We start from the raw sequence: 20120 nt of genomic DNA, 5'->3' as shown, positions 1-20120 counted from the left end.
TAATGATTGCCTGAGCAACGTGATTTGAGAAACTTAAGCGTCCGTTCGATCTGCCTAAACGTGAAGGCTAACGAAAAGGATTCGACTTAAATTGAGGACAACGCAGTGATATATGCAAAGGAAAATGATAGGTGTAACATTAAGAGATAGGAAGAGGGCAGAGTGGGTGAGGGAACAAACGCGGGTTAATGACATCCTAGTCGAAATCAAGAGCAGAGTTTCTAAATGGGCTTAAGGCAGGACGTATAATTCGAAGGCAAGATAACTGATTGTCGTTAAGGGTAACGGAGTGGATTCCAAGAGAAGGCAAGCGTGGCAAGGGGCGGCAGAAAGTTGGTGCTGGTGTATTGGGGTTTAACGTTCCGAAGCAGCTGAGGCTATTAGGAACGCCGTAGTGAAGGGCTCCGGAAATTTCGACCACCTGGGGTTCTTTAACGTGCAATGACATCGCACAGCACACGGGCCTCAAGAATTTCGCCTTCAGCGAAATTCAGCCGCCGCGGCCGGGATCGAACCCGCGTCTTTCGGGTCAGCAGCCGAGCACCGTAACCGCTGAGCCACCGCGGCGGGCCGGCAGAAAGTTAGGTGGGCGGATGACATAAAGAAGTTTGCGGGGATAGGGTGGCCACGGTTAACGAAAGACAGGGTTAACTGGAGATCATGGGAGAGGCCTTTGTCCTAAAGTGGGCGTAGTCAGGCTGATGATAACGATGAATTTAATTAAAAGATGCTTACAAAATTTTCGTGTCCATTTTCGTAGCGCGGCTATGCTGAAACGCAGCAGAATAAAATTCCAATGTGACTTTTGAAGTCAGCGATGCTTCCAACGGTCATGAGAACGTTTTTCTTTCCAGCGCAGCAACAAATTTAATCGAAATGGGCGCAGCGACCGACGAGCAGGAAGCATATTTTTGCGTTTCCCATGCACGCGCTGACTTTCACGGCGCCTCGGCTGTACGGCCGGTTCTTACGGCACACTCTTTCCAACCGCGCCAGGAATGCAAATACGCAGGCGCCGGCCGAGAAAGAGGCGTGCCGCCGATCCGTGATTGCATCACCGGAAAACATCACGTAGCGCGTGTGACGTCACAAGGGAAATCCCGTCCCGTCTGGTCGGGCGCACCCCGCCTCTACCGCGAAAGAAGTAGCGCTTCTACGAAGGGCGGAGTACGTTGCCTTATGATCACCTCATGTACCGCTCGAAGAGAGATGCGAACGTAACGGCGCGATTTCAGACTGTCGTAGGTCCGGGAATTCTGGATCAGCCCAATCCAGGCGTAATAAAATAAGGATGCCCGATAACGCAACGACGCTCGTTCCATCGTCTGCAGCCTCTCCCTTGTATTCGGCAATAGCGATGGTGATACGGGGGACAGTCGCTGATCTGTTTGAAGCGAAGATAGTGCTGATCACTGAGAGCGGATCAATTGTACAGTTATCAGCAGGTCAATTAAGTGATATCACGAGATAGAGCGCCTGCCGCAGTGGCTTTGGTTACGGCGCCCGGCGCGTTTCGATGGAGGTGAAACGCCCAAGGCGCCCGTGTGCTGTGCGATGTCAGCGCACGTTAAAGAACCACAGCCGGTCTTAAATTATTCCGCAGCCCTCCACTACGGCGTCCCTCACAACTAATGTATCGCTTCGGCAAGTTAAACCCCGCAATTTACAACTTCACGAGTCGACATGTGTCGCATCACCACTGCTGATCATGCCCAGACAGCTTCTAGAAATGCATACGTTTTAGTGACAAGGCGTTATTTGTCTGTCTTGCTCAATGAAAGCCCACTCAAAAAACAACGAGAACAAGAAGTGTTTTCGTCATTGGGCATGCATGTGAACAAACACAACAGGAACCAATCGAAAACACTATTTTCAAATGGTGTGCAACCAGTTTGATTTGCCTTTAAAACACGTTTTTTTTTTCTTGACTGAAATTGCTTGGAATTTACCATCACATCCTATACGTGCGCAAACATTAATGGTCGGCTAGGAGTTGATTAATAAACAGATTCACACAGCGCTACAGAACGAGGACAGAAGGAACACGAAAAACACAGGACGGGCGCTAGGACGGGTTTTTCGTGTTTCTTCTGTCCTCGTTCCGTAGCGCTGTGTGAATCTGTTTATTAAGCATGAACCAACTAGCCCACACCAGAATCCTCTTAGGAGTTGATGCAACTCACAGTAATTCACAGCGCGACGGAACAACGAGGACGCAAGCGAGCGCATAGAACTCCCAACTTTCAAAAAAAGCGCGCGCGTCGGGTGCTCCCGCCTGATAGCAACACGTGTGGCAAAGCTTCCTGCAAACGTGCTCTGGAATATTCTACAGAGCAACGGGAGTACAGTCGTAACGGAAACAACGCAACAAGCCGGACACGACCGGAAGCAGGCGAAGCTGAGGTGACTGCGTTGCGTCTGAAACGAATCTGATGTTTCTGTTTTCCCACGAACGTACCGAGAAAAATCAACGGAAGGCACGTTAATCTCGAGTCAAAACGAAGCCGGCGGAGCCGTTGACAAAAGAGGCGCACCGCGCACGCGCCGACTGGCGCCGACGCGAGGCATGGCAGCACCTCCTCCCCTGTCTCCTCCTCGCATCACGTGACGCGCTGTTCGCGCCGGCACAAAAAGTACAAGAACGGCGGGACGCACGCGCGTTCGTCGCAGTGGGCTGTTGGTTCGGGTAGCGGCTTGCACTGGTGAACGGTGTCTCTGTGGATTACCCCTTTTCTTTCGTCACACACTACCTCAAAAGCAAGTAAGTAAGCGTCTTGTTCTATCGCTGCTTAGTGGTGCGAGCGTGTTTAGTTTTCGTGTAGGAGAATGCGTTGATCCGCGCTTTGCTTCTCATTCATCCGGCCGGCGTGGTGTGCGCGCGGCAGGCAGGCAGGCCTGCGGAGCCCATTGTGCCTTTGTATCCGCTGTGTGATCCGGTAGGACTCTGTAGCTGCCGATGTGGTGCCGCTTTTGTATCGGAATCTGCAGTGTGGCGCGCGATATTATTTCTAAAAGCTCCGTTATGTAGCGTGCGGCATATGGGGCTTTTTTTTTCTGCCTCCTTATATTTTCATTTTGCTGTCTACGTCCCATTGCGTTATTCGCACGTTGCTGGGACGACCTCATCGTGTTCTTCGCTGCTCTGAAATTCTTGCTTGCCCGTTCGTCCACACACCTCCCCCTTATGCTTATTTAATTGGTCTGCAGTATGCCATTACGGCCGAGACTTCGTTATGTCTTGTCGGCGCGCATGTCGTGGCGATCAATACTATATCGGTGTGCCGGAATTGGCTTCCGCTATCCAGTTACTTCAAGGTCGTCTTCCCACTAGGTCTCCTCTAGCTGGTAATTCGCGTCACTCCTTGTTCATCCTCGTTCCCTTTACCGCTTTCGCTCGGCGCGTTTTTTTTTCGCCACACCCTTCCTTTTGCGTGCCCAGAGCCCAAAAACCGCCCCGGCCATCATCTAATCATTACAACTCTTGGCATCGCTCGGGCGTCGTATTTCGGCGCCACTACGATATCTCCGATTTCTCGCATGCCTATCCTGATCCACGCCTTCCGTTCCGCGCGTCACTCTGGTTCCGTTTTCTTTGCTGTGTTTTTGAGCGCCGCAGCTGCGTGCGTCTGCCACGAGTCCTGTAGCTATTTCTACCTCGCCACGCCTCCCCGCACCTGCATCCTGTGCCGCGCCGAAGCTGCTGCTTCCCGTTGCACTCTGCGAAAGTCTATAGTTTGGCTTCCTTCTTTTGTCAGACATGACTCTGCCCGAGTTGGCCAAGCCCGCACCTGACTTTTGCGGCACAGCGGTCATCGATGGCCAGTTCAAGGAAATCAAGCTGTCCGACTACAAGGACAAGTACCTGGTCCTTTTCTTCTACCCTCTTGACTTGTAAGTAATCGTCTTAAGAAATTCACGTCTATGCAAACGTGAAGCGGCATGTCAAATCAAGTTTTCCACTGCTGCCTCTGACCACGTGACCGCATCCTCCTTTCAGCACTTTCGTCTGCCCCACCGAAATCATTGCCTTCAGCGACAGTGTCGAAGAATTCCGCAAGCTGAACTGCGAAGTCGTCGCGTGCTCCACTGACAGCCACTTCTGCCACCTTGCATGGTACGTTTATCGGAAGTCGTTGAATCTCCCGTTGTGATGTTGCTGCAGCATGCTCCCCATTCTGCAATGCAACCATCCTGCGATGTTCCCTTGCGCTTCCCCCGGTTATCTGTTACCTATCCATTGTTTTTTTACTTCTGTTCAGGATCAACACATCTCGCAAGGAAGGCGGCCTTGGCCAGATGAACATTCCTCTTCTGGCTGACAAGACGAGCAAGATCGCAAGGGCTTATGGTGTCCTGAAGGAAGACGATGGCGTCCCTTTCCGGTTGGTGTCCCTACTCATGCACGTTTCCCCACACAAATGCTTTGTGTTCCTGCTACTGTTTCGTTTTGTGCTTTCATTCCACATTAAGCAACTTCCCCTATGCTTTGTTCATTCCAGAGGCCTTTTCATCATTGACAACAAGGGTATCCTGCGCCAGATCACGGTCAATGATCTTCCAGTGGGTCGCTCTGTTGAAGAGACACTGCGGCTTGTCCAGGCCTTCCAGTACACAGACAAGCATGGAGAAGGTATGTTGCTTTTCTGCACCTGCCCTTCTGCTTTTCTTTCAGTCCATTCCCTCTGCCATAATCGCTTTCGCCTTGTTACTGCCCAGTATGCCCAGCCAACTGGAAACCTGGTCGAGACACCATGAAGCCAGACCCCAAGGGAAGCAAGGCCTACTTTGCCAAGAGCAACTGAGCCCTAACTCTTCCAGCTTCAAGCCAAAGCCCACTGTCGTTCCCCATGTCCAAGTGTGACACTCCACTGTTCAGTTGTATGCCTCATGTTAACTATTAAAGCAACATTTTTCATATTGCTAGTGCAACTCCCTTATATGCTGCACCGTGCACCTGTGAGCTATTTTGCACAATGTGCACAGCTGTGGTGAATGTGTAGTCTACCCAAACCTGTGTTGTATGTCAACGTCAACCTTGACAGCCCACAGAGCTGAAACAGCGTATGGAGGGCCTAAGCCATTTGTCTGAGCACTGCAGCGCTTCACAGCATGTAGGTGTCTCCCATCCACTGCCGTCTGGCTTCTCAATTTCGGAACGGAGTACTAGAGTAGAACATATACTGGTGCAACCTTTTAGCTGGACAGGTCAGGGCCCTTATGTACCACTGACATTTACCATTACAAAAGTGACTAGCTGGAATTCCAGTACGGTGTTAAAGTTCTTTAATAGTAACTAGTACATTGGTCTTCCTTTCAGAACCTAAAAATTAAATTACGGCAACGTTCATGCGCGGCAGTGAAGTATCACTCCACTGTTTACTTATGTCCCGCTTCCGTCAAAATGCGCATGCGCAGATGAATCCCAGCCGCTAAGTGCCATAGTTTCTTAGCAATATTCAGAAAATGCTACGTGCGAAGAAATTGAGCTCTAGAATTTTGATGCGTGGATTGTTTGAAAAGCAGATTTCGTTTACTGTTGCGATTGGCCAGCGGAGTAATACAAGACCCCGCGGCCCAGTGTTAGCAACTGCTGTTTTAAGTTATCCGTTTATTCGGAGAACCAGCAGCGCCCCCTCCTTTCCTGAGGTCATCTGCATATGCGCGATAGCTCATCGCGTCACGCCTACATGTCTCTCTACTAGTTGTTGCGCTACTGCTTACCGACAATGCGTGTTCAGATGATCCAGACTACGCAGGTGGGCCCGCAGCTGTTGCCCCACGGTAGCTCTGGCGGTGTCGCTAGCAGAGCTCCCCGAGCATCGCCGTAGGTTCACTGGACAAAGCGTCAACTTCGCGCACGACAGAAGCGGCAGTTGAACACGCTAGCCAGTCTAGAGACGGCGTTGAAACTTTCTCGCCCGATGCAAAGGTCGCAGAGGGCGCCAGCTGCCTACCCTTAGTCGGCTCTACCTGGATATTTGCTGCTAAAACTCTCCAAGGTGTATTAAGTTTCTCCACAGCGCTACCGCCAGCTCCGAATGTGCCAATAGATCCCCTACTGGCCAGGTACCGTCGCCTTGCCCCATGCTCTACACCTTCAGTCATGTAGAGTGAATGGACTATGCAAAACTTTGAATCAGAAAGCCAGCTTTCTTGCACAGCAGACACCTCTTTGGCATGGCGGCGCGGCTCAGAGTTCCAACCGCCATCAGATTGGCAACTAGCTGACCTCGAGCGATGGGTGGTCGCGGTGTCCAGCTCCTACCCAGCTGTCCAAAAGAAACTGGCTGGCTGGGCTTTGGAAGTCACCGGACGTCACAGACAGCCGGCCACTTCACGAGACCAAGAGCCAACCCAAGCATAGCCCAGGATCTTGCTCAATATTTATTAAAGTTTACCACCACCACCACCGGTCAGTCCAAGTAGTTGGGTGCAGCATTGAAGGATTTCAATTTCCAAGCTTCATGCAATGCACACACATCTCAAGCTTGGCACAGCTGCATTCCACTCTTCCTTCGAGAGTGCAATCCAGGACTGGTGTACTGTACCTGCGATGCAGTTGCTTCGCACAGCTGCACATCTACATGCAGCAGGAACAGCGTGCAGCATTATTCCAGATTCGTGCCCGCACAACCAGCTCGGTTGTCATGGTGGGGGGTTTGTGCAGAGAAGCTTTAACTTTTTCATTGACTTGGACTGTTGGCGCAGCAGCAGTTCGCGAGACCAGCTGCCATTTTGGCACACAAAACTAAGAATAATGGAGACGGACACAAGGGTGTGTTTGAAACAACTGCATGCATTTTTTTTTAGGGTGAATGTTTGAAGTGATAAAAACCAAGGTACACACAAGCTCATGCACATTACATACAGAAAAAGCAGGAAGTCACTGTTGCGTTTTTTTATCACCATCGAATAACAAAGGCAGTGCCACTGTGCCCCATATATCACTTTCTGCTTTTTTAATTACAAACAGTGGTCAAGAATAATTAGTGCCGTTTAGCACAGAATATGACTAATAACCATCTCTCCAACTCTCCACACACATGCAATAACACCTCAAGGTTAGATTTGACTTTGTTGCAAAAGGAATAAACTGTCATGGCACACAGCAGAAACATAATAAAGAACCAGCAAAAAGTTTTTATACCTACATGCATCATCACAAGTATCTGTCTACACACCAATGCAAAAAGGTTTGGAAAAGAGAACGCTTCACGGCACACAGACAACCAGACACTGCTCCCATGAAGGACAGATTCGTCACTATGACAAAAAAAGCACAAAACAGTGCCCAAGACAGGCAGGTACATGTGGCAACTAACAAATTCGAATGGGAACGCCACTTTCCAGACAGAATGGACAAGCTTTGAGCTTCCACTTCTCCAAAGAAAGAAAATACCAAACTGGCGTCTTTTTTTTTTCCCATTTCGGAAACAGGCTCAGCTGCCAAGACGGCAGCAAAAGGATGCGCTAAGCCACAGAGCAAACCTACGAAATGACTCGGCACAACTGCTGAGCAAATAGGACAAACTAGGGACCAGCCCAGAAACAACACAAAGTTGGATATGCTAACAGCTCCATTCTGCCACTGCAGACCAGTAGCTGAGAAAACAGAAGCAACAAAAGCAGCTGCTAACCTACAAAAATTTAGGAACAATAAACAGCAAACAACTGCCCATGGCCAAAATGGTGGCACAAGCTTCAAAGATACAGTAGAGAAAACAACGGGGGAGGGGGAAACAGGAAAAGAAAGGTGAGGGGGCAAACAGAGCAAGACTGAGAGACATCAAGGTTAGATAAGTTACGCATCCTATCGAACAAAAACGACCAATGGTGCGGCGGACCAACGCGATTCGTGCCTTCCAACTGAGCCGCGAGAAATCATTTCCATTCCGGTAAATCCGCGGATATTTTGATTCGGTCAGCTTTTCTTTTTTCTTTTCAAACATGCCCAAAGTAAAACCAGATTTGCTAGGTGAGCCTTTCATCACAAGGAATGACAAGAAGTTGTGTGTGTGATGTGTCAACAGGAAAAAAAAAAGTCTAAAACGTGAAGGAAGAAAAAAAAAATACACACTCACACGCGCACTCGCTAACACATTCACGCGGTTCCCACCCATCCCACCCATGTTATGTGTGTCGTCCGTGAAAAATAAACAATGGAAAAAAGCGATACGTGAAGAATACTCCCTGTACAACAACGATTTATCTCTTGCACTCTAGTATTTGTAACATCATCACAGATCCTTTGAGAAAAATTGTATAAGTAAAAAAAAGTTATTAACCTAACAATAAAGCTAAAACAAAAAGACCAATTTGTTTCACTCTCCTAAAGTTGCTAAACTGACTGACCAGCACAAAAACGGTGTAACCTGAGGACCCCGACGCATTTCATTAAAGTTGTCGCGTTCCTGCTGACGAGTAATGAAAAAAAAAGGAAAAGAAAAAAAAACAGAGGAACTTTATTAACTTTCTCGACACTAAAAAACAAGTTGACAGTCCTAACTCTGTACAAAAAAATGGTAAAATAGTCTTCTTAAGTACAACAAAGAAAAAGGAAAGCTGCCTTTGGCAAGATGAAAACATTTCCTAGCACTGCGGTAAAACAGACTGTCACTTAATCCATAAACTACACAGTGAGAGCACACTAGTTGGCAAACCCCCGGGAATCATCCTAGCTGAAGAGCACTGGGAAGTAGGGGAAAAAAAAAGGAGTTCTTAGTGGCTGCACAACAATCAAGAAACAAGCCACAAGATGGACACACAGAGAACAAGTCTCACAGAGCAAAAAAAAAAAAAATATCAATCAGCCTAACCCTCGGCACGCGTGCACAGCGACCTAACAACGCGTAGACTATCGATTGCATCCGCGAGGTAAATTGACTTTGCCCCGAAAAACGCGTAACAATGTGAGAAGGGGAGGCGATCCCGTCACTGCAGACCTCACTGGTGAAAGACTGCAATGGCTTTGCAAAGCCGCGGGAAAAAATAACGGCCTTCCATTGAAAACAATAATAGTAATAATAAAAAAAGCGACCTAGAGAATGCTCGAGAATGACACTGTGTGCGTGCCAAGAAAAAGAAAAGCTGCGCTTCTTTTTCATTGGCTCTAGAAAGATTTGGCATGCGCTTTGCGGATCCGTAGAGCCAGTGAGGACGCAAGTTCAGCACAGTTCGACGATGATGCGCTGCAAAGTGGTGAGGGGTTGTTCCGGTGCTTGAAACAAGTTCCTGCTTCCCACAGTGGTGGCGCTGTCCGTTTCCTTTCCTGGCTGGTGCTCCCACCGAAATTTGGCAGCTGAAACACCTTAGTGTCGACCACTGTCCAGGTTCCGGATCCCTCCTGCGGAAACGCAGGTCTTGCACAATGCGAGGCGCATGTCATTCTTTAAACCCGTCCGTTTAACTTTGCGGCAGAGTTGTGGCGACGCGAAGCTATTCCTAACTGATGCAGACAGACTTGAAGACTAAACCCTCTCTTTGGCCAAGCCCAGACGCTTTTCCTTAGAGGACGACGCGAGATTATGTCCATCACACGAGGCGAGACGCGAACGCGATTGCTGTCGCTTGGTTGACTCCGGCCCCCTCCCCGTTAACGCGGAACGCGCCCTCCCTCCCTCCTTGGTTCTTTCGCGATGACGGCGGTGTGTGACGTGGAGGCGGCGGTTGGCCTGGCACGTAACGGCGGTGGCTTGGGGGCACACATCGGCTTCCTCCTGTGGCTCCCACTGGCTGCGTAGAGAACACCCATGGCGTGTCTGTCCTCCTCTTCCTCATACAACGCCTCGTCCCAGCCCATTTTCTCCCTCAGACAGAGGCCACCCTGCAAACGAGGAACATCACCTCTCCTCAGCAACAATGCCCATGGCTGGAGGCCGTTTCTGCTCTACGCGACACACAGTCATCTAGCAGAATGTCGCTCTGCCACTCACATGAGGTGTTACAGACACAGACAGAAAAATGTGTCGAGACCTTTCTGACCTGCGCACACAGTGAGCAATGTATGTGCACTCTTATAATGTTATGCATTCCTTGTGCTTGAATCAAGGCCCCTATGACAAATAGAGTTGCGGCCTCCACAAAAAGCATACACATGGTCCATGCAGTACTCTCGCTATCACTATCACAGTGGGTAGCTGCTGCTACTTTCTGCAGAGTATGACTCATACCAGAACATAACAGGATCCTACAGTTCTGTTCCAACTTATCAGATAGTCAGGGATGACACTAATTTGCAGAATTCCCTGGCTGGAGTTGCATTTTGTACATTGTACAATATGGATAATTTCGGGTGCATGCCACTACCACCCAGCAAAAAACAATCCTTCCTACAGCACTACACCTATGGGAAACTAAACAAAGGCTGCCGAACTGTGCCGAGTCCTCTGCAGCCAAGAGCTACGGATACGGCTACTCTTCCAAGCTCACATCGGAGTGGTGTGCTGAACAGACCTTTCTCAGACCCCATAGTTGGCTGAAAGGCGCTCCTTGAGGGCAGGCGGGAACTGTTCAGAGAAGCGTTGCCAGTTCTCACTGCCAACCTGGTTCTTGAAGCCGTGGAGTATCTGTGGCGGACAACCAGAGAATGAATGAACAGATGGCCAGCTTTACACTTCTTCGGCCAGAATTAAATGACTGCGGGCGAGAAGGTACAAGGCCAAGTCATCTGCGTCAAATCAGGTATGAAAGCGGCACAATTCAAATGGTAAACTGTGGGGTTTAACATCCCAATGTGACACGTGGTCTATGTGGGATCCCACAATGGAGGGCTCCGGATTAGTTTAATACAACCTGGGGTTGCTTAACATGACCTACATTGCACAGCACACGGGTGCATTTGGCATTTCACCTCCATCGTAACAGTGGTCATCGTGGCTGGGGTTAAACCCGAGTCCTCCAGTTTCAGTAGCCAAGTGCTCTAACCACCAAGGCATCGCTGTGGGCCAATACAAAAAGGGGCTACAGTGACAGCAAAGCTACAGGGTTTCAGTAGCCAAGTGCTCTAACCACCAAGGCATCGCTGTGGGGCAGTTCCAATATGAAAAAGGACTACAGTGACGGCAAAGCTACAGACAACTCAGCTTCAGTTCACACTACCTAGTCTCTCTCGGTAACAGCATCCGCTTTCTTTAATGCTAAATACTTTCTGCATGCACACCATGGGCTCAACAGCTCTCACCTCGTGAAATGTCTGCTTAAGGTCTGCCTTAGGGTTGACCCAGGACGCCACGGCGTCACAGAAGAAAATGAAGTCGTGCACAACTCCACCGGGGTTCACACTGATCATGCTGCAGATGCCACGAAAGGCAGAGTCCTTCTCTTCATTGTCCCTAATGTTTCGCAGCGATGAACACCTTTGCACCGCCAGCCCAGATAAAAACGAGAGCAGCATCGTTAGAAGTGTAGACCACATACAGACAGAATCACGGCACCACGAAAAAAACTACAGCTGCTTCAATAATAACAGCACTGCTAGTCAGGCTCAAGGTGACCCTTTTATTAAGAGAAATTTAACTCAAATAACTTGGCTGTGCACAGCTGGGGTGCAGTCAAAAGGTTCCTGATCTCCCACTCAAGAATTTGACGTGAATTATCCCCTTTAGTGCTATGTTATGGGTAGATTAAAAAAAAGTCACGTTCGAACATATAATGGCAGTGCTAACTAGTGACAGACCTCAAAATGATAAGAAAACACCCTGTTCTTTAGTGCACACCGAGACCGCTGCAATTAGGTGATGAAATCGTTTCTGCTGCCAATAAGGCAGGAACGGGAGAAAACTGCACATTATGCATACGGCACTTATGTTTTTTTTTGAAGTGAAAGCAACCAATCCTGCTAAACTTGCTTAAAGAAAACAATCCCAACACAGGGGAATCACAAGTAGGCTGGCTAAGTTAGACTACAAACGAGCATCAAACTACAGTGGCTCGCATCTGGGCCACTTAACTTTACTGCATAACAATGCTTTGCAAAGACATAAAACACAAGGGTTATGCAATAAGGCAGCAATCCCTGTGCTGTATTCAAAGCCAGGGTTATTTTCCTGTTGAAATCCCAGCAACTAACTCTACCTTCAGCTAAATCGAACAATTTTAGGCTGGCCACAGTATACGAGGTCTGCACCGAAAACAAGACTTAGAATCTGAAACTTGTTGCCTCACTTGCACCTCGTTAAGCCGTGTGGTGGTCTGCGAAAGAAGACCCCATGGCCATCCAAAAGCAAAACTTGCTTTGGAATGTTAGACTGATGGTGAAGATCACCAGATGATGTGAGCAATTTCAGTGACGACTTGGCTTGCTCGCCCATTCACTGGACAGCTCATTAGAGCTAGATTGCTCCAAAGCACACAACTTAAAACTTCTTGCTTTCACAGCACCACATTTGCTTGCTTTCCTGGCCTCAGCACAGGTACAGAAAGAAAAACTTCGGCAGTCTCAGATCAAAGACCCTACCACTCTAAGCCGCACAAGTGACCGAAAGACACAGCTGCTATTGTTTGTTGCTCTAGTTGCAGTTTTAGCTGGGACATGTGAAGAAAAAATTAAAAAAAGATAAGGCATGTGGGGGACACCTGATCACTCACAAACTGCCAACGCCTACTAAAGGTTCGCTTTTGACAAGGAAGACCTTTGCAAACGCAAGAAGCGACATCATCACCCTTCCTGCCGGCACAAGATGCCTGAGGCAACTATGTACCGGAACTCCCACATAAATTAGGTCAGACAGACCCCCCCCCCCCCCCCCACACACCCCCCTTCAAAGTAAGGCACACACTCAAATTGCAGTGTTAAAAAAATAAATCCATCGATTACTTCCAACTGCACATTCGTGGGGTATCAGTCAGAAAGTCCTTAGTGGAAGATTTAATTGCACGCCTACACCTGCCGGCATTAGAAAACCAGGTAGTGGACAAGACAAAGCGGCCCTGCATGCTTCATACACTGTACACGCAAACACAAGTAGCTAACTATAGCTGACTATCTGCTTAATTAACACCTAGGCCGGTCCACGTGAAGCAGATGCATGGGTGATGAAAAGAAAAAAAAAAGGCTATTTGGAAGTCAAGGCACAGACAGAAATCAATCAGTGAAAGACAAAAAGAAAAAAATCAAGGGCTCATGAAGCGCGAGAGTGATTAGGGAGGGAAAAGTCTGGTTCCTCCTCCCCTTACCCATGACTGCGTAAGAGGCAATGCAGGCAGCCTCCCTCAACATATCAGACATCACCACAATGATAATGACATCAGGATAATGACATCACCATGCACAGCTAAGAACATTTTGCAAAGTGCACAGCAGAGGAAAACAAAGCAGAGCACTTCGTACTCTTACAGTGTGTAGCTAGCATGATGACTGGTGAAGAAAAAACCAAATAACATACAACTTAAAAAAAAAAAAGCTGGCTTTTAACATGGCGCTCGATTAAAACTAACGACAAGACCGAATCGGCTCAATAATCATCATCATTTGGAAGCGAATAGCAGTGAATCGATTCCTAAATTGGTGTAATCTAGATAAAACACTCTCTTGACGCACCACAGTTTCATTGCAGAAACGGTCGGTGGTAGCAATGGCTGCATGTTGTTCTTACAGCGACAGCTGTTAGAAGCACATTTCATGATTCTGCGGCGTAGTTTGCGTAATCATCATCATCAGCCTGACTACGCCCACTGCAGGGCAAAGGCCTCTCTCCAATTAACCCTGTCCTTTGCCAGTTGCGGCCACACTATCCCCGCAAACTTCTTAATCTCACCCGCCCATCTAACTTTCTGCCGCCCCCAGCTACGCTTGCACGAAGGACAAACGAGGAGCAGATGGTAGTGGCCCCAGCTGCAGCACTACGGATTTGTACTGCCCTCTATGAGCAACAATGTGAACTAGTGTTTGCGTTGTTCGCATCCGCGCGCATAGAGGGTGCCAAGCAATGGCACAGTGAATGGTGCAGTTAGCACACAGCCGTACAGCTAGCACAGTAACGCAATGGCGTTGCCATGCTTGGTTAGTTGCATTTGTAGAAGACTGAAGCTGGCCAGCACAGGTAGTGTTCTAATGAAGAAGACACGCCACTTTCTCCCCCCCCCCCCCCCCCCCCAAAAAAAAGGAAGCTTTCACAAGCTGGGAGGGACGGGAAAAAAAAAAATTAAATGCCGGTATCATTGCCACGGGCCGTTTTAACAAGCAAGCTGAGATGACATTAAGTACAGTCTTCATCACAAGTTTATGGGCCACACAGTCTGCTTTCGAGCTGCATAACTGAACACTCGGGACACCTTTAGAAACCAAAGGGCCGTGGAAGGCAATGAGGGGGATTTTTTTCAGAAGTTTACAGCTTGATGGGCGGCTTGAATGCCACAATACAGTGCTGAAAACCAAACCCTTTGGCCGAAGACTTTTGACGAGGGGCATACTTCCTTTTTTACCCAAGTCTCTGAGGCTAGCTAGATCCGCCGAGCACACAGGAGAAGTTAGCAGTGCGGAAGCAGTGTGTTGGCAGTTCCAGGTGAAGTCCGGCGTGCGAGACAGCGCATCTATGGTCGCAGAGGGTGTCACAGACAGTTATCCTGTTTTAGCTCCCAGTGGAGCGTACTGCACCGGCAATACTACGCACACATGAATCAAATTCTTTTGGATGGCATTTTTTTTCTTCGAATCATCAGCTGCAAAGCTGGGAGTGCGGGTCCTTACATGATTACCGTATTTACCCAATTCCAACGCGCCCCCGATTCCAACGCGCACCCAAATTTACGGCACCAAAAAAAAAAAAAAAAAAAATTCAAGCCCCGATTCCTAACGCGCGCCCGATATTGGTAATGAAAAAAAAAAAAAAACTAAAAGCCCCGCTTCTAACATGCATGTGACTTCCACGAATGAAAATAATTTGCAACCGTTTTTATATTTTAAGGAGAGATGCGGGTGAAAAAAATGCGATATTTTTTCGATTAAGTCGATTTTGTACTCCTCCAAGCCTTTTCTTTCATGTATAAAAATATCAAAGCCGATAATCAATGGGAAGTTAGTAAAAAATGCAATTAAAGCACTCGCGGTGGCTCGCAAAAGTGTGAATTTGACCGAATTTCGGGAACGCGGCATTTCGCTCCACGGCGTCGCTCGCTCTTGAATTTTCACGGGGAAGTAGGCCTACCCATCTTCTACCAGAAGCCACTTCGGCAGCGGCGCATTCTTGATAAAAATACGAAAAGAAAGATTGTTTCCCGCCCGAGTCGAGCGTCGCGACTGGCCCTTCAAATCACGTGGTACGATCGGAGCCCTTCCCATTGGCTACGAGCATTCCACCGCACGGTCGGACGCAGACGCTCCTTCTTCGTTCTGCCGCCACCGAGACGTGAACCAACGCTTCTGCCCGGATTTTTCTCCTTTCTCCGCTATGGATTGTGACTGAGAAACGAGATTTTCGTTCACGCAAGTTCCTGACAAAGCATCAGTATAAAGGAAGACGCCCCAAGCGCAAGCGGGGAGCTCCGGTGACGGGAGGTTCGTCTGCTGCTAGGCGTAACTGCGGCAACGGCGATGCACCATTTGGATCCTTCAAGCTTCTTGTGGAGCATCCATGACTTCGTCAGTGCATCTCGGCGAAAGATAGAGATCTATCAACGGCCAAAACAAGCGTAAAAATGAGCGCGGAAGCGCCGTTATCTGCGAGATCGGCATGATGCACGACCTCGCCAGCGGCGCAGCGTGCCCCGCCTGCGGACGATGTAATCTCTGTCAGAGAATCGGCCGCAAAACAGAAAGGACTCTCATCCGTTTTTGGAACTTTACTGCCGAAATGACGTTTCCGGCAACCGTTGTTTCATCAACATATTCTTCGAGCCGCGTATCTCGATCGTGCAAAGGCAGTGATGAGGCATCCGCCCGCGCCAGTGCACGGGATACCGTCGCCGTGAACGTGGTCCGTGGTCACTGAGCACGCGACCAATGACAAGTGTCACACCGGTTGAAAACCGGCTTCTGCGACGCAGCAGAAAACGACGAGCAAACGTGCTCCCGTGTTTTGCCAGCAGTTTGAGCTCCCACATCGTATAATGGCGATGACGATGGGCAGCTATGGGGCAGTTTCGGTTTGCACTCGAATCCCAACGCGCATGCGATTTTGAGACGTATTTTACCCGAAAAAAGGTGCGCGTTGGAATTGGGTAAATACGGTATATACGGCAGTACTTCTGCCTAACAGAACGCCAGCAGAGCCACAAGACCGAACAAATATAATTTCACTAAGAACACCCTTAATACCCAGCCAGCACAAGGTAGCCCACTAACGGACAATCTCGGCACATTCGGTGCTGCCTGAAATGCCTTGGGTAGGGAAGGAGGAAACCGACTGACAAAGATGCACACACACATGATGTGGCCAAGACTACAGCTACAAAAAAAAAAATGAGGCCAAAAAACCACATACTAACAGCGCAAGGGAAAAACCAATTACACGTAACTAAGAAAGAAGAAGAGTAAAAGGGAAAGCGTAACAAAGAGCAATATGTTTCAAAGACAAGACAGGTGTAGAGAGAAAAGATGTACATGGTAAGACAAACAAATAAAAAAAAGGGGTTTACACACCACGGGCGTATAACTGCTGTAACATGGGTTGCCACCTCCTCTGGGCAAACGTAACCAAGGCGCCCGATCGTAATGGCTACACGTTTGGGGAAAAGGGGGAGGATGTCCATGGGGAGGAAGGCATCGCAGGGAAAGCAGGGTCGCAGGAGCAGGCAGCCAAAGGGGGAGGGGGGGGTGGGGTTTTTGGGGAGCAGGCAACGAAACCAGGGTTACAGCGGTGACGGCGTGATGGCAGCAGAAGCACGACGACAGCAGGGTTACGAGAAGGCGATGCGGTGTGGGGTCAGGGGGTCACGGTCAGGAGGAGGGTCAGGGTGGGGGGGGTCGCCGTTGCAAAGGTAGTGGTGGTGGTGATGGTGGCGGGAGGAAGGGGGGTCCAGGAATGGGGGGGGGGGGGGGGGGAGAAAAAAAGGAGAAAAAAAGAAAAAGCAAAGACAACCCATAAACAAACAAACACAGCACACTGCAAAAAATCATCGGCAACAGGTTCAATCAATCAAACAACGGTCCACACGCCAAAAATGTGCATGTAAGCCAAAGGAAAAAATCGATGTTAAATTAATTAAACAAGTCGATAAAGAGAGAGACAAACGAGAAATAGAGAGAGAGAGAGAGACAGTGTTGACGTAACAAGGTGTACACACAGAGCGCACCCAACCATAAGAGTAAAGCAACAAACAAAGATAAGTAGCAAACGGCACAGAGGATTGATGGCACAGCTCGAGCCAGGCTCAGTGACTGATGGGTGAGTGCAGCTTTGGATGACTACGGATAACTTACACGAGAAACTATGGTGCACACCTAGCCAAATATGCCACTAAAGACAGTTGGCTAAGAACAACGTATGAGCATTAATTACAGTTATGATGGCAGTCATAAGACAAGCGCACTGTTTATTAAGAAATATTTGCAACGATCGCCTCTTTCCGAATACCATTTGTAGTCAAACCATAATTACGCAGCCGAACTACCGTATATTGTCACATATAAGTCAACTCCAAATATAAGTCCATATCCCAACGCATAGAGCTCTTTAGACAAAAAAGTTGACGTTGTATATATACAAGTCAAAGCATACAACCTCCCCGCCCCTATACCCACTGCTGCAACCTGTTACACAGAGAGATGGCACTGCGATGCATGTAGCTCAAAGCAATAAATGTATAATGATGCAACCGTGAGGTCAGCCTTCCATACTTGCATGTATGGAAGGAAATCAAACTGGCAACGGTTCTGTAGTTGGCTCTCACGCTGTCTACCGTTCGTAAGGGGAACAGAGTGCCAGTGCAAGCCAGGTAAACAGCATGCTATTTGAATTTTCTTTTGAGAGATCGATTTGCATAAAAATTATTAACTTACTAATACAAAGAGCTAGTACATCACGCATCCTGCCAGGAACGGGCAATGGCATCTGGTGCATACTGCTTGCAGCTTGGCAGAACTACCCCTCAAATAGGTTGAACCCCTCCCCCCTAACCCAGCCAGATTGTCAATATATATATACAGAGGACAACTTATATGTGGCAATATAAGGTGACCAAAAGCACAATCTCTTAAAAGGCCCCCGAAATGAACTGAAATACTGAAATTTCGGATGTGCTACAACTCCCCATTTGATTTTCTGAACAGTACTTGTACCTACTGGAGCCCCAATATATTTGACACCTTCAGCAATCCCCATCAAGCAAAAAAACAGCACACATCTGTAAACGCTGACTGCACAAGTCTCGCCGGTGTAGCGATTGATAATGGGGTAAAGAGAGAGCGAGAAAAAAATAAAAAATGAGGTTCTCAATTTGCCTACTGAAATGTGCACTACAATTTGCCGACAGCACCACAAGGACGGCAATAACGATGACGGAGCAAGTCAAGACGGGCACATGCAGGCAAGACTCCATCACAGTCTGAACACAAGAGCTCTGGCACGAGCAACCTTCTAATAAATAAACACCAGAGAATTCATGACTAACGTAACTTCACAACGAGCTTCACCCCAAGTAACAGTGTAAAGAACTGTGTGACAATGCAGGGTAGACGATTAAAAGATTTAAAGTAATACGTAATTACCACCCAGTAAAAAAAAAAATGCACCTGCACCAAAAGAATAATATCAATTATCTAGTCTCCGAACAGTCAAAGTAATCACAAGTAACTGGGGCATAGCAAGATGAGATTTCAACCATTAATCATTACCTGGTCATCAACAGTGCGCTATAGGTGCAATCAGTTACTGATTAAACTTAGCCACTGTTTCAGTGGATAGGGCAACTGTGTTAACCTACGGTCGGGTGCAAAGGGGAATGAAAATATTCCGGAACGCCTCGAGAACATGTTAGGACATTAAAGAGCTTAGTGTTCGGCTCTTAAAGTCACAGGTCATACGGGGTGCCAAGCGACGCTATTGACAAAGAGAAGAGCCTAAGCATGCAGTCGCAACACAAGCTGTTAAGAACTGTGCATGAGAGTAAGAACTGAATGAATAAGCTATGCTTCTCGTTATCAATCTGTAGCAGGAGAACAGGTTCCACTAAAAGAGTCCGCCCTGCAAGAGCGATGCAAGCGACAGAGAGAGAGCGGGCAGAAGAAGAGAAAGAACTCCACACAGAGACGCGGCCTGCACAGCGCGGGCACACTGACTGTACCGGTGTTCTCCAGCAATGTTTTCGGCGTGTTGGGGCGGTTGATGATGGTCACCAACTGGGTGAGCACCATGGGGATGTACGGCTTCATGTCCCTGCCTGCGAGAAGGAGCACAAACAAATGAGGGGGCCATTCTTGGCACAGATTTGACAGTGGGTCAACAACAGGCTCCCTCCCACTTCCATTGCGAGCTGCAAGTAACTGAAAATAAAACGTCTTAGCGCAATGCGTATTAAAACCTCGCTATTATAGGCCCAGACATGTCTTTTGTTAGCTCTAAACTCCCAATGCACTGCCTGCTTTTTTTCAATCACGCACTCCCCTTCTGTAAAAACAAGCTGGCTCATTCCTTACACTTCCATGACACAGCAAGGGCTGCATCAATTCAGCAGAGGCTAGTAAGGAACGCAAGAGGTAGAAACAAGTGCAAAAATAAATGGCTAACAAGACTGTTTCTGGGCTCTCTCCTGATTGTTTCAGTTGCAAAGACTACACTATTTTTTTTTTTTTTTGGGGGGGGGGGGGGGGGGGGGGGGTCAAAAAAATTTTCTTATTTTCTGAAATACCTTTTTTGTACTGAACAGACATTCCATTCAATATTCGAAGCCATTTTTCTTCATATTCTCATTTGATTCATATCCGAAAATTTTAATATTCGCACAGCTCTACTGAAGACCCTTAGAGTTGCAAGGCGAGAAATACAATGCACTCAGTTCAATCATGCTTAGATTACAAATGAAGCCATCTCAACACACATGGTGATTATTGTCATTCCTCTCGCAGAAACGCATGTATGGACACAGTCCACCCCCCCAACACTGTTCCATGCAATGGGACACCCTACATTAATGTGCAATATGGCACACAAAGTGCTTCAAGCCACTGGTGGCCACATGTGAAAAAA

The 20120-nt window shown here is 48.1% G+C and overlaps 2 protein-coding genes across 3 annotated transcripts in view; one reads left to right on the top strand and one right to left on the bottom strand.

Annotated features, from left to right (window-relative positions):
* Positions 1-2601: 2601 nt before the first annotated feature.
* LOC149366087 (peroxiredoxin 2-like) lies at positions 2602-4917 on the top strand. The gene is made up of 6 exons (XM_089551094.1): positions 2602-2761; positions 3756-3891; positions 3998-4114; positions 4260-4382; positions 4500-4630; positions 4717-4917. The coding sequence occupies exons 2-6, from the start codon at positions 3758-3760 to the stop codon at positions 4800-4802; spliced, it is 591 nt and encodes a 196-aa protein (XP_089407220.1). The 5' UTR covers positions 2602-2761; positions 3756-3757; the 3' UTR covers positions 4803-4917.
* A 1859-nt stretch (positions 4918-6776) lies between these two features.
* Tnpo (transportin 1) overlaps positions 6777-20120 on the bottom strand; it is a 47153-nt gene continuing 33809 nt past the window's right edge. The window contains exons 17-21 of one of the 2 annotated variants that reach the window (XM_089548413.1): positions 19219-19314; positions 16577-16652; positions 11180-11354; positions 10453-10565; positions 6777-9823 (exon numbers count right to left, since the gene is read on the bottom strand). In XM_089548413.1, the coding sequence (XP_089404539.1) occupies positions 10458-10565; positions 11180-11354; positions 16577-16652; positions 19219-19314 (455 nt within the window). In that variant the 3' untranslated portion in view covers positions 6777-9823; positions 10453-10457. Of the gene's footprint in view, positions 9824-10452; positions 10566-11179; positions 11355-16576; positions 16653-19218; positions 19315-20120 lie in introns of those variants that run through there. The other variant, XR_016283555.1, reaches the window with a different exon arrangement.

Source organism: Amblyomma mixtum, chromosome 1, assembly GCF_055824585.1.
Source record: "Amblyomma mixtum isolate Tamu chromosome 1, ASM5582458v1, whole genome shotgun sequence".
Classification (NCBI taxonomy): Eukaryota; Metazoa; Arthropoda; class Arachnida; order Ixodida; family Ixodidae; genus Amblyomma; species Amblyomma mixtum.
Note: the sequence above shows the minus strand (reverse complement) of the source record. Positions and strands in the feature narration are given on the sequence as shown.

Coding starts and splice junctions, on each gene's coding strand:
- LOC149366087 (XM_089551094.1), top strand. CDS start 3,758: ATGACTCTGCCCGAGTTGGCCAAGCCCGCACCTGACTTTTGCGGCACA. Junction 4,115..4,259: donor CACTTCTGCCACCTTGCATG/GTACGTTTATCG, acceptor ACTTCTGTTCAG/GATCAACACATCTCGCAAGG. Junction 4,383..4,499: donor GACGATGGCGTCCCTTTCCG/GTTGGTGTCCCT, acceptor TGTTCATTCCAG/AGGCCTTTTCATCATTGACA.